This window comes from Cyprinus carpio, chromosome A6 (assembly GCF_018340385.1).
Source record: "Cyprinus carpio isolate SPL01 chromosome A6, ASM1834038v1, whole genome shotgun sequence".
NCBI lineage: Eukaryota > Metazoa > Chordata > Actinopteri > Cypriniformes > Cyprinidae > Cyprinus > Cyprinus carpio.
The window spans coordinates 7,922,668-7,937,697 of record NC_056577.1 but is presented as its reverse complement, the minus strand read 5'-3'; the positions used below and the strand labels follow the sequence as shown (position 1 = coordinate 7,937,697).

At 37.1% G+C, this 15,030-nt stretch overlaps 2 protein-coding genes across 2 annotated transcripts; one reads left to right on the top strand and one right to left on the bottom strand.

Moving 5' to 3' along the window:
- Positions 1-1,142: 1,142 nt before the first annotated feature.
- Positions 1,143-4,867, top strand: fzd7b (frizzled class receptor 7b). The gene is made up of 2 exons (XM_019103136.2): positions 1,143-1,517; positions 2,418-4,867. Exon 2 carries the CDS (start codon positions 2,425-2,427, stop codon positions 4,081-4,083), a length of 1,659 nt encoding a protein of 552 aa, XP_018958681.1. The 5' UTR covers positions 1,143-1,517; positions 2,418-2,424; the 3' UTR covers positions 4,084-4,867.
- Positions 4,868-9,848: 4,981 nt separating this feature from the next.
- Positions 9,849-14,842, bottom strand: sumo1 (small ubiquitin like modifier 1). Its single transcript, XM_019103159.2, has 5 exons — positions 14,685-14,842; positions 13,878-13,949; positions 13,698-13,775; positions 12,143-12,214; positions 9,849-11,026 (listed from the first exon to the last, which is right to left on the bottom strand). Exons 1-5 carry the CDS (start codon positions 14,694-14,696, stop codon positions 10,958-10,960), a joined length of 303 nt encoding a protein of 100 aa, XP_018958704.1. The 5' UTR covers positions 14,697-14,842; the 3' UTR covers positions 9,849-10,957.
- Positions 14,843-15,030: the final 188 nt, after the last annotated feature.

Below are 15,030 nucleotides of genomic sequence, written 5' to 3'. Positions count from 1 at the left end.
GATCCATGAACCAGTCTGAAGTGATATTGAAGGCCTGGTCAAATACTGTGTATCTGTGTAATTAATTCATGAGAGAGCAAGAGATAAAGAGAGACAGAGAGTGAAAGAGAGAGACAAATGTTTGTATAATAGACACTGGATCCAGATATCTTTCTGGCAGAGATGCAGAAGATCAAACATAATGATAAACATATCTTTAAAATCATTGATTAGGTTTATTTACACTCAGATTGCTAGATTCATTTTGCTTTTGAGAACAGGCACATGACTGTGCTATTCAAGGTGCATCAAAAAAAACAAAAACAATTTGAAGCATGACTGAAATTTTTTTTAAATAATAATGCTCTCTTAACAGCATCTGTTATATGCTTTGCTTTTGGCTTAGTTTTAGAGGGTTAAAAAAGTGTTTTCATATGCGTTTTTCCTGGTTTCATCATCAGATGTGTTTCTGGCTGTACAAATCTAAAAGACTGAAATACCATTGAGATTTATCAACATCTCTGAACTCAAAAATCCCTATAAATATGGCCACTACATAAGAATCTGTCACTTGTTTGGCCTATGGGTTCCAATACTTGGCCAGCGATTTCTCATAAACAGATTTCTCATTTATCATAAATACACACGCACAGGCTTTCTGCCAATTTTGAGGTTACAATTCACCAGACTTAACTTTTCACAAGTTGTATTTCCTCTTATATTTTTTTTTGAGAGTAATAATTCAGTCCAGCTCCCACTTCATCACCAAATGGCTTTATGATCTATGTGGCAGAAATCACATTCAGTTGAGGAGTCACTGTTATAAATCCATTAGTTTTACTACACAAACATCTCTTTCTCTATTGCAAACGAATCTCAGATCAATAAAAAAAAGATTGTCCCTCCAAATATGACCAAATTTTGAACACATTTTAAATCACCCCAAGTATTCACTTTGCACTGGAGAATTATTACACTCGTTCAGATTGAGCCCCAACATTCCAATACATACTCACACGTTTTTAAATAAATTAGAAGATTAATTTAGGAGAAGAAGACACTACAATCCCATTCCTTCCGATCCAATAAGGAAAGCTGCGCTAAGAAAAACACATCTTCCCATTGGTCGGAAGACAGGAGGTTTCAAGGCGCCCCGCCGAGAATCGCCAGGGACCGTGAATGAAGGGCTGCTTGAAACCGTTTTATCATTACTGTGGAGCAATGTGGAGTCAGCGTATCAACTTTACAGAGATAGAGCTGCAGATTCAACAGGAGTGGCGGAGAAAGTTTGTTACATTGTGTTGTAAGCGAGAGGAGGGCCGAGCTCAAAAGGAGGCAGATATTTGGGAATTCTGATGATGAAATATGTGCAGTCGTCTCGAAAAGGGGTCATGAATACCTGAACGCAGAAATCTGAACTGGAGGATAGTTTGTGATTCGCCTCGTAGCCTACGAGTGATCGGACACGTCTGGAGCTCCAGATCTGGTTGGAGGAGTATCTCATTGTAGCACAAGTTTCGCTGAACACGGAAATTCTAGTAAGTTTACACGTTTGTGTTCGGTTTGCATGCGATAATGAATGAAGTTTAACTCTCTGTATAGAGTTTTATGTGTGTAAATTAGATAGATTTAATCTCACGACTTCAATCTGTGAAACATTCCTTTGTTTAAAAGTTTCCCGAATCTCGTTTTTGCATTTTTCTGTAAACTCACAGCTACTTTACATTTTGTCTTGTATTATTTTCTTGCTAGTATGTATCTTTTTCAATTTCACTAGTAATTGTTCATTAGAGACTATTACTACATCAAGTAATGTGACTAGTGTTTATCCATTTATTCACTAATACTTAATTATTGCATACTAATTAAACATTTCCTGCTAGTTACTAACCTTATACTGACAATTTAAATTTCCAATTGTTTCTTGGAACAAATTGCAAATTTTGGCATCGAATTCTGTGGAGTTGTCTTAATTAAACTAGTAACTAGTTTTTCTCACTAGTTACAGTTGCTTTGTACTCGTCACATGTAAAGACTAGTTAAAATGGCTACTTTTTAAAAAAATTGTGTTATTAAGATTAGTTACTAGAACTGTTCATGTGTCTGTTAATTTAGTTATTCGGTTAGATTATTAGAATAGTTACAAGTACCTAATGAAGTGGTGTTAGTAAAACTAGAATAGGTACTAGCAACAAATATTCTTGTCTGAAGTGAACAGTTGATATATATATATTAGTAGTTGATACATTTCCAGGAACAAAAGAAGAGTTGCTTGCATCTACTTGGACAGTGACTAACTGGATAGATAATTTAGTATCTCATGATTTGTTAGTAAAATTGTTAAAGATGGTAGTCACCACTTGATTACTTATAGTTGCTAATAGGTACTGGCTGTAAGGAATAAATGGTAAAATTTTCTATATTTCTGTGTTTTCCAGGCAGTGAATGATGGCGGTACGGGAAGTCAGTCCATGCCTTATATTCATCACAACACTTCTGCTTGGACTGTCTTCCGCCCAGTATCACGGAGAGATGGGTATCTCCGTCCCGGAACATGGGTTCTGCCAACCCATATCCATCCCCCTGTGCACAGACATCCAGTATAACCAAACTATCATGCCAAACCTTCTGGGACACACCAACCAGGAGGACGCAGGATTGGAGGTGCACCAGTTCTACCCCCTGGTCAAAGTTCAGTGTTCTCAAGATTTGAAGTTTTTCCTCTGTTCCATGTATGCGCCGGTGTGTACAGTTCTAGAACAGGCAATACCTCCCTGTCGCTCTTTGTGTGAGCGTGCGAGACAAGGGTGCGAGGCCCTCATGAACAAGTTCGGCTTCCAGTGGCCCGAACGACTCCGCTGCGAGAACTTTCCCGTACACGGAGCTGGAGAGATCTGTGTGGGACAGAACAAATCAGACCCTGACATCCCAACCACAGACCCCACCCCATATATACCGGAGCCGTTCACTCCACGCATGCATCCGCCGCACCAAAGTCAGGCTTTCACTTGCCCTCTTCAACTCACAGTCCCTTCCTACCTCAATTACCAGTTTTTGGGGGCGAAGAACTGTGGTGCCCCTTGCGAACACAAACAGCCGCACGGTGTGATGTACTTTAAAGAGGAAGAGATCCGATTTGGTCGGCTCTGGGTGGGAATCTGGTCTATCCTGTGCTGTGTGAGTACCCTGTTCACGGTCCTCACTTACCTTGTGGATATGCGCCGGTTCCGTTACCCGGAACGCCCCATCATCTTCCTCTCTGGGTGTTACTTTATGGTGGCAGTGGCTTATGCGGCCGGGTTTTTGCTGGAGGATAAGGTAGTCTGCATTGAAAAGTTCAGGGACGATGCTTATAGGACTGTGGCTCAAGGGACTAAAAAGGAGGGCTGCACCATTCTCTTTATGATCCTGTATTTCTTCGGCATGGCCAGCTCAATCTGGTGGGTGATCCTGTCTCTCACGTGGTTCCTTTCTGCTGGAATGAAATGGGGCCATGAAGCTATCGAAGCCAACTCTCAATATTTCCACCTGGCAGCATGGGCCGTCCCCGCTGTGAAGACCATCACCATCCTCGCCTTGGGACAAGTGGATGGTGACCTTCTGACTGGCGTATGCTACGTGGGCATCTACAACATTGACGCCCTACGTGGATTCGTCCTCGGCCCCCTGTTCGTTTACCTCTTCATTGGAACGTCTTTCCTTCTTGCTGGATTTGTCTCATTGTTCCGCATTCGTACCATTATGAAGCATGACGGCACCAAGACAGAAAAGCTGGAGAAGCTGATGGTGCGAATCGGCGTTTTCAGTGTCCTCTACACTGTTCCAGCTACCATCGTCATCGCGTGTTACTTCTACGAACAAGCGTTCCGTGAACAATGGGAAAGAACCTGGCACATGCAGACGTGCAAGCGCTTTGCCGTGCCATGCCCGGTCAACAACTTTGCGCCCATGACACCGGATTTCACTGTGTTTATGATTAAGTACCTCATGACCATGATCGTAGGAATCACATCAGGATTCTGGATCTGGTCTGGAAAAACTCTGCAGTCTTGGCGCAGGTTTTACAAGCGGCTGGGCAACAACCAGGGCGAGACGACAGTGTAAACTGAACTTTGTGGACTGTATGCGAGAAATACAGGTCAATATTGAAAGGAAATGTGAACTGCAATCAGGTCTCACATACTACGTTGAACCATGCTGATGGTAGAAGACACTGCTGTGTGAGCCCAGCATGATGCTTTTCCAACACTTTTCAAAGCACAGCTCCAAAGAACACGCATTTCTCCAATGGACTAAATCTCAAAATGCTTTTTAAACTTTAAGCCTTGGAAACCCTACTAATGATTTCAATGGAAAAGATGGCAGAGCTCTTGTCTTTCATACTGATGTGTGGACTTTAATGATGACTTTTGTTATCAGGAGTATGCGCCACCATGGCAGCCAAAAATGTCTGCAATTTAGTCTTGTGCCTTGCAGTACTGATCAATTCCAGTTGTTGAATGAATGTCTCTTTTGTTTTTTACTTCATTTTTGGTCATTTTCTCATAGATTACATATTTTAGCATTTGGTTGCACATGGCCATTTATTTAGATTTTAGAACTAGTTCAGTTTAATGTTCATGAGTGGTTTATTCATCCATGTTGCCATATCAAGCCAGGTCTCATGAAGTAATTTAATACTTTGCCATTTTAAAGGCCTTAGCGATGTAAGGTAACTGACAGGATTATAAATGTTTATCGGAGAAGTCCGTACAAGAGGAAATGTTACCATGTTTCATTATTTGTAAATATCACATTTCTGTCAAAAGATGTATGATGTATTTAAGCAGATGAATTTTGTTTAAGGCCTTTTTCAGTTTCACTTAATAAAGTGATTAGATTTTTTAAAGCTGCTTTGGCTTGATTTCGTTTGCACAAATGGTGACTCGTGTCGATGCCCTGACGACACTTTGAGATTTCCCCCAAAACAGTTGTTAGCAAGTAGTTGAAACTGATAGCCGCATAATTTACTACAACAACAGACTTCAAGTGAGTAGCCCTCCATGTGTCCTGAGTCCATTAATGGTTTCAGTCTGTAGCATGCATCTAAGAGGGGAGAAGCTAGGGTAACAACAGAATAAAGGTGAACAAACGAATCAAGGGGGACTATAATGGTGAAAAAGTAAACATTTCTCTTAAGACAGAAAGAAACATAAAACTCTCCTACAAAAACAGGATATAATCACGAATGGTGTGAAGTTTGCCACCCTGCCTCTGGGACAACAGGAAGCCCTGAGATGCACCAAAGCATAAGATCTCTTCCCTTCCTCTCCAGATGAAACTGGATACCACTTCATTCTTTAGGGTGAGGGAAACGCCCCATCCCACGTCCCCTTCTTCTATGGTTTTTTTTTTAGAGAGAGTTGGGGGATGTTTCTCTGTAAGGGCATTTGGAGGGTGAAGGGGGTTGGTGGGTTACAGTATCTTTGAGAATAGATACCTCACTAATGATCCAGAAGGATCCAGAACTCTTGTTGGTATCTGGAATACCACGTTTCATCCATCTCAAAATTGTACAGGATTATGATTACTTGGCAGTGAGCCGTAATGCTACAAAACGGCCTCTGTAAAACATGTTTTTAATTTGTATTTTAAACAATGTTCACTAAACATTCAAAAAGTAATTAGATCATGCAGTTGTTTTTCCAGTGTAATAGGATTATTTGTGTGGGTACATGCACCCCAGTGTGTGATTGGGTGTGTTGGCACTCGATGCCTCTGGGGATGTGTAGTGTGTGAAATTCACAGCGTGTGCAGCCAAGAAACGTCCATCACTTGGATTGACGGTTAGGTTTATGGAATTTTTTTCTGATTTGCTCCCAGCCCATAAACACACACACACACACGTTTATAACATACCAGCAGCGGTTTTACTGAGGTGAGATATGGGGCATTCTTATATTAAAAAAATACCATTTGTGTGTTACATGTGTTCTTATCCTGATATAATTAACTGATACTGAACTTAGTTTTACAATAAAAAAAAATTGATGTAGAAACAATTTTCACGTACACGGTGTAGACATGGCGTTAGAAATTGGAAAATTTTACAAAAATAATATGCAGACACCACAAGTAACACGTTGAATTAAACATGAAACTAGAAATAGAAAAGGCTGAAATAGTATTTTCTTGTAAAATGTGTTCCAAAATTTCTTTACTTATTTTTTTCCTGACGCTCGAACTGCTATGACATTTCCCCTTTTAAAATACAGGGTTGATTTTTGTGACTTCATTTGGAGAGCATTTTAAAAAAATGACTGCATAGTTCAAACAGAGGTACATTTCTCATAAAGTCTTTATCAATATTTCATTATGTGTACACATTACCTTGTCAAGCTCAATATTTCAGCTCTTTTATGGGAAGAAATAGTGTTCCTGGCACAAAAATACTAACTGTAAATAATGTGTTTGACACTGATATTTGCTAGATAAGACTGTCAACAGACATTTTTTTTGCACTGATCTTAAAATTCCTGTAACATTCAACCCCAAGACATTTACAAGGTTTGACATATTTTAGAGACTAATGTCAGGGGCTATTTAAATTATAATGTGTGATTTCATACAAAGCACACCAAAACTGAGCGATAGTATCATAATTTACTCTTACTCAGAGTTATGAGGCTGATATAATGCAGCACTTGAGGGTTGGCCTCAAAGCTAGTAATGATCAACACTGACACTTTAAAAGACTATAATCATAATTTAGGACTCAGAATTAAAGTTTAAGAAATGTTCATTAAAGTGTGAATTTATATTGTACAAAACAAACAATATGTTAAACCAAGCTCTGTTTACATACCCACACCAGTTAACAAAAAAACCCTCAGGTTCTCTGAATATGGCCACACACTGATAATTTTTTTAGTTGCATACAGTAAAGCCTGTTGGGTTAACAGGTACATCTGTGATGAGCATTTGACCACATTTTTGTGGAAATCTGTTACCTATTATGTGTCCCAGGTGCCTTCCACCTCCTGAAAGAAACAGGTAACTGCACACCCTTTATAGGAACAGTCTTTCAATCCCTTGAGATATAATTACCTGGATTTGTATCGATACTCAGCCCACAAACAAAGCTTTAACCTATGTTTTCAAGGTGTTAACATGTTTACTTGTGTTAAGAGCTGTCTCAGCTGATGGTTTAGGTATCTGATGTCTATTCTGTGTTCTCTCTTTGATAGAAATTTGAAAAGGAAGTTGACGGCAGGGTTGCCCAGGGAAACATTCCTTCTTGATACATAATCTTTGCACCAGTTCAGTTAAGTTTCCCACAGTACAGATCAGCAAGTATTTGTGCCAAAAATATTGGATTGAGTTGTTACACATTCTTTCTGTGTATCAGGTCTATAATCTGCAACCTTGAAGGGCTAAATTATCATTTTATTTTCTCCCCTGAGATCCAATTATAGTGTTAGTCAGGGTTTTTGCACCAAAACAATCAGAACAGTTTAGTGATTTCTTCATCCTGTGACTCTTCATGATTTCTGTCATAGTTTAAACGTCTGCTAAATAAAAAAATGGCTGTGTTAAAATAACCATAAGCCATTTTCTAATGCAGGCTCTAGCACAGTGTTTGGTAGACTTTAATGCAATTTGCTCTTATTAGTATTTTTTCTGGTGTTAGGAACATTAGGAAGTTTCTGAACCCCAGATAGGTATTGCATGTAAACATGCATGAATGTACTCATCTGACTGACTTTCAAAGATACAAAACGAGACGTTTTTGCAGTTTAGTCGAATGTATGATCTTTAAGGAGCTCTTAAAGTTACATTATGCTTTCATAGTACAACTCTATTAATCAAAAAGGCCAAGAAAATATTGATTCCTCATGATATGATCCTTTTAAAATGTACATATGCAACAGAGACACATGCATCCTTCAAATGCGAGCTACATTTGAATGAAAATGTGAGCTGATAGGTGATCTGCACCCTTCCCCCCGAATAAACACATGCCAGCCCTCCTCCATCTTTTTCAAGGCCTCATCTGGTAGTGTTTAGGGTTTCGGAGGTGCTCTATCCCAGGCACAGAAACTGGATCATCCCATTGGGGTTCAGCTATAGCGGAGGCCCCCACGGCAACACTTTGTGCCTAATAACCAGCACACACATTATTCATGAAAATTATTTGCATTATGTTTGAAGACTAGGACGCGATGATACTCTTTATACACTTTTTGACTATACAAACTTCCTAATGTATTAATCTTACTTAATCTCAATCTCAAAGAGGAAAACACAACCTTGTTTATAAAAGAGCCCTCTGGCATTTGTATGTAGCATCACATGGACATTATTTCCTAGTTTTACATTTACATTACATTTATGCATTTAGCAGATGCTTTTATCCAAAGTGACTTACAGTGCATTCAGGCAAACATTTTTTACCTAACATGTGTTCTCTGGGAATCAAACCCACAACCTTTGCACTACTAAAGCAATGCTCTACCACTGAGCCACAGGAAGTTTTCCCTTACTTTCCAAGAACCTCATTCCATCCCTCTCGCTTTTGTATCATTCTCTTTCTCATCACTTTATCCACCCATTGCTGTTTTTCCAACACCATGTTTCACTCCCAGATGCCTCCATTTTAACGCGCACACACACAAAACACACTCTTTTACTCATGCCTTAATATCTGGCCGTTCCTGGAATCAGACACTTAAAATAAACAATCTCTCTGTACAACACAGTAAAGGCCCTTTCTCCCACCACACTGACATGCAGCAGAGCACGACCCTCAAACACTGTATCCTTGAATGTAACACTGAAAACACACCGAATCACAGGTAATATTGTTACTTTTACAATAAATAAATATATATATTAGAGCTGCAGTCTAATGAACATTTAAACCGTTATGTAAAATTAACATTAAAATGATCACACAATGTTAAGTAGTTCCAGACAGTTTTTCATCTGTGTCCAGGTCAGGATCTGATACATGACGACGTCAGCCAAATTGGATCAGTCTCATAATAACACTGAAATCCTCAGAGTAATAGCTTTAGAGAATGACATTAGATTAAAGCAATGTTTCTCAATGTTTCTCTTCCACCTTTGATCAAATCAGAATCTTCAAGTACCACCTATAGTCACAATATCACCACAAACTTAATAATTTTAAACAAAAAATATGCAATATAACAGTTTAATTAATATTTATTTATTATTTTAGTTTTATATGTTCATTTATTTTGTATTTTAGTTTTATAAAGTTGTGGAAGACAACGCTTAGTTTTACTTTGTAAGGCTTATTTTACTGTAAATAATTTAATTATAAATATTTTTATTTAATTGTAATTTAATTTAATTGCACATTTTTGTGTACTAACAAAATGTACCAAAAAGAACATGTTGAGTTGGAAAAAATGCAAAGCAAAACAAAAGATGTTGTTTTTCCTAAGGGGAAGTGTTAATAAATTTTGTTATATAACAATCATTTATATATTACTCATTTTGTTTTAATTATTATTTCTTAAATTACTTTATATATAACTTTGCACATTTACTATCCTTAAATTGGTCTTGGTCTGATATATAAATTAGAAAGTGGCGAAAGAGAATTTATATGACATTGCATTTTAGATCTTATTTGTATATTGTTATATGCTTTAACTGATATTTATTAATTTATTAAATTAGATTTTTTTTTTTTTTAAATAAAGATTAAAACAATGATTTCTATGGATTTTTTGACACATTTTGGACTTAGGCATTTATCAATCTGTTATCCAAGACTTGCTGCCATCTAGTGTTCTTAAATGGAACACTCACAAGGCCACTTCCTACAAGATTTGAAAGAACACCAGTTACCACAAATGTGTTTTATGACACATTTTATTTAAAAAACAAGACAAAGCAAAGTCATAATTCTCCAATATCCACAAAACCATCTGGACCAAATATCCCTCCCATCTCACAAAGAATTAAAAAGTATAAAAGTATAGGAAAAGAAATATGAGTACAGTGACACTGTTGCTGTGTTTATTCTGTGTATGAGAATGATGCCCCTGAGTACTAATCAAACAACATATTTAACTATTATTTTCAGGTTTTGAAATCAATTATTGTGGCTAAAAGGGAGCCAAATATCCAAAACCTGGCAGAAGAGTAGGTGACAACACAGATTCAGACAGGGGTACAAATTCTAAAACATTAGACAAAACCATGCAAAAAAAAAAAAAAAAAAAAACCTTGTCACTTACAACACAATACAGTGACCTCCCTCTTGCAATTCATACTGTGCCTATATAGGCTACAGTACATCTGTACACAGTTGCTGCAGACACATGCAAGAAGAGCAAACAAATATTTTACAGTTTTCTAACACCAGACAACAATTGTACATAAATAATCATCCCCGAATGTAAAATCTTTCTATTACATTAAGGCAGGTGTGTTCACTAGTATAAAATGAGTCAAAAACAATTAAATGAACAAGTGTTTTATGAAAGCTAAGGATTGACAGAACATGTAATGATGGCCAAGTAAATGAACAATGCCTTAATTACTTATAAATGTGAAAACACCAAAACAGTCATCAAATATTCCTTTTGATTGGATTTAATAGCATAATCTAAAGATTTTGAGCAGTACTCTACAGCTAAACAAGACTGTTTTCACTCAGCTCAGGGCACAACACAACATTACATGTGTCATTGCAGAACGTGACCAGAATCCTTTAAAAGATGTGTATGAAGGCAGGGATGGGCTAGCACAGAAACGGACAGAGGATAGTGAACGTGGGATATGGCTAGAAAAACATTTTCTATTGTAATTCCGCCCGACTCCTTCAAACACAGCAGCCCTGACAGATTATGATCCAGATGGTTTTTCTGCTTCCCTTTGAGGTGACAGCAAAAGGAAACAGATGAAATACATGTCATACATACAAAATTAAGATAAAAATAAAAAGCATGAAAATAAAGGTCTAGTCATTTCGACAGCCACCGGTCTGTTCCTGATACACCTCAATCACGTCCTCATCTTCCATTCCCAGCTGAAACAGATAGAGAGAGAGAGACATGGTGAGGAGGAGCGGCTTTGATATGACTGTTTATGCTCTTGTTCAGCTAAATGTAGCTTCACATTTTAGCCTAAAGGATGTCATCTTTAGTGCAACCTTAAGGGAACAGTTCAACCAAAAAAAGAAAATTTGCTGATAATTTACTAACCCTCAGGCTGTCAAAGATGTGAGTGCGTTTTTTTTCTTCAACGGAACAGATTTGGAGAAATGTAGCTTTACATCACTTGCTCACCAACGGATCCTCAGGAGTGAATGGGTGCCGTCAGCATGAGTGTCCAAACAGCTGATAAAAACATCACACGGCTTTTCAGTTCTTAAGACGTTAATTGATGGCTGGAGTTGTGTGGATTATTATCAGGGTTTTTATCAGCTGTTTGGACTCTCATTCTGACGGCACCCATTCACTGCAGAGCAAAAGTTTCTAATCTGTTCCAATGAAGAAACAAACTCACCTACATCTTGGATGGCCTTAAGCAAATTTTCATTTTGGGGTGAACTACTCCTATAACAATTTGGGGGAAAAAAAAGCAGCATTTTGTGTTTATTTTTTATCCGGTTACAGAACAGAAATTAGCTACTTTTACATCGAGTTTAATAATCAGTTAATAATAATTAGCTCAATCAGAAAAGCGTTTATGGGAAAAAACTAGTCGTCTGAGCACAATCCAAATAAAATTTCTATTCAATTGAAAGAGGTGCTGCAGATCTTATATAATGACTATAAATATAACACTTAGTAATAATTATATAATACAATATTTCTTATTATTATAAATGTTGAAAATATTTTTGTGGAAACGTGTTCATTTTCAGCATTATTTGATCAAAATTAAGTTGAAACAGCCATTTTTTTAAAACCTTTGTAATATAAATGAGATTTTACCCAGATTTTACATCTGATAATATGTGGTGAACCAAAAGTCTGAAAAGTTTTGTTGTAAGTGTCAACACAAATGTCATTAAATTTAAAAATAAATATTTATTTTTGTATTGATTGGATGCATGGTCTTTGACATCAAAAACAATAGGGAATTTTTGCTCTCTTCCCTTTACCCGTTGTAATTTTACTCAAGGAAGTATGTACTGTACCTCTTTGGGGGTCTGGTTGTCTGCAATTCTCTGTCCCTCGAAAAGAAACCTTAGAGAGTTCATGGGTACTCCCTGCATAAAATAGAAAAACAAACAATGTCAAAACCGGAAATTACACCTGCAAGAGGCTGAAAAAAAAAAGAGGTGCTCAGGATTCCTACAGTACATTTTACATTTAATTTCAAAATTCCATACATTTCCAGACTGTTAATATGAAAGTATCACCCTGACTATTGCGAGCCAAATGCGACTATTTTCACATTTGGCTCCCAAACTCTGAAATAACCTTCCTGATAATGTTCGGGGTTCAGACACACTTCCTCGGTTTAAATCTAGATTAAAAACACATCTCTTTGGTCAAGCATTCAAATAATGCATCTCATAATTTTGGACTGCAGTTATATCTGATCAAATGCGCATTATTATACTATAGCTTGGGTTAAACTAATTAATTTTACTTGGCTCGAACAGCAGCTACGCTAATTATGTCTCTTATTTGTTTCTCTGTTTTGTAATTAGGATTTACACAAGCTCCAGTCTGGATCCAGAACACCTGAGAAGAGATGATGCCAACCCCTCAGAGGACCTCAGATGATGCTAACCCTGAAACAACATACAGAACTAACACATTTTGCTATAAGTTTGATTGCATAATTGCTGTTAATAGTGTTAATCGTCTGTTTGTTAATGTTTTTAATTGATTTTTCCAAACATTTCTGCCGTATACACATAAACTGACAGTCATCACTGATAAGCTACTACTAAATATCGTAGAAACTTAATTTTCTGTAAAGTTGCTTTGCAATGATTTGTATCGTAAAAAGCGCTATACAAATAAACTTGAATTGAATTGAACTATGCATGCTATTCTGTTGCCAAATAAGTGCAGAAATATTGTAGCTAGGTTATGTAGTTCATACAAATCTATTAACTCCAAAAACAGATACGTTCAATGCTCAGCATGCTACCAAAACTGCAATGCTAATTTACAAGGTTATGTTTTATATACTTTTACACTTTCACTGACCGCATAGATTTCAGATACTTTCAATTCATAAGTTACAAAATAATATTGCCACTGATTACATTCATTCAGAAAATATAATTTTCAAAATTATGGCAGGATATGCTATCCAGTATAATAATGTAGGCTATACTATGAATTTATTGATAAAAAAAAAAAAAACATTTATTATAAGGCATTATCATTCTATTCAAGTTCTCAGCCACAAAGTATTAATTAAGTTAAAAAAAGACTCTTATGGTAACAAAACACATATATTGTTCCATACTTATCCAAACCTGGTTATCACTAATAATCAAATTCCATACAGTGTAGGAGGAACCCTGAGTGCTTTGATATAGACACTTACATTAATATTCATTAATGGGGGCATTAAATTGATCAACACTGAAGACTGGTGTAATGGCTGCTGAAAATTCAGCGCTTGAAGCAAATTATAGGAATAAGTTAAATTTCAATAACTAACTACCTAACTAGATTTAACTAACTAAATCCCTGATCAGGAAAAAATGTGTGCTAGTGTTGACTCACCTGTCTCTGACTGTAGGATTCCTTCAGCTTCTTTAAATGTGTCGTCATCTTCACTTTGAAGTGAATTTCGCTGTTGTCCTGCAAAAAGGAAATGAAATCATACATTTTGGCAAGATTACCAAATTGGGATCTGATAACCTGAACTTCATGGTGAACTAGCAAAAATATGCTTCTCTTTACCTGACCGATCACTTTCAGTTTAATATATTCTCCATCTTTCTTCTCACCTCCATCACTTGAGGGCTTGGTCTCCTAGTAAAGCAAAACGAGAGCCATTAGATTCTGTATGACATGTTGTTTTGTATTCTATGCAGTGTAATGAATGTAATACTTATTGTGGGTGTGGGTTCAGTAAAACAATTCTTGGATATATTATATTATTAAATAGATCTGATTTAATTTGTTCAGCCTGATAAAGTTTGTTTGCTCAGTGTATTATTGACATCTTTATTCTATAGTGAAAGAAAGTGACGAGCTGTGCTTTGACTGTAAACACACAACCTACTACAGTAAAGCATCGCGGACTGATAATGCGACCACAAGACACACAGAACATAGATCAACATGACTAAATATAACATCTTTTCATAATTGAAGTATATAAAATGATTGCATAAACAGTGGCTCAAATGTTCAGCATTTTCCATCACCTCAAGCCAGTGTGAACTTTGCTTTCAGGGCCCACAGCAGCTAACTAGCACACAGGCTAAAGGAAAGATTTGAGAAAGAAATTCGCCTCTTTTTCAAGTTTATAAACCTAGTATACGGAACTAATGTACGAAATTCCTGAACCAACGACAATATACTGTTTAAAACGCTATCGCTGTTTATTCAGTATGACTTTCCCAACCACACAGCTAGCCAGCTAGCCATGAAAACACAGACAAGGCTAAAAGATGGGCCCACTTAGTTTCAATTTCTACAAGACCGTCTTTCTGTTTTCCTCTCACAGACAACTTGGATTCTGTAAAACAGGTTTAAACTCACCGTGTCTGACATGATATTCCGCAATATACAGCCCTTCTTAAGATCACGATTGCTTGGTTTAAATAGTGAACTGTAATGTGCAGTAATGTGAGGTTTTGCTACCAGCAAACTCACATCACAGCGCCGTTCGCGTCATTGGAAAGGGGCGGGACTTCCTATGACGCTGAGTCGTTGACCTAAATGGTGTTGTTTTTCTCATCACGCTCTTTCTGATTGGCTGGTTAGTGTCGGGTACTTCGAGGCATGTACTGTTCCAAAGCCAACTTTACAATATTTTTACGAGAGTTTTAAAAGGGTTACGAAAGATTAAAATAATTCATAAACAACCATTTTTATGTTGGATTGT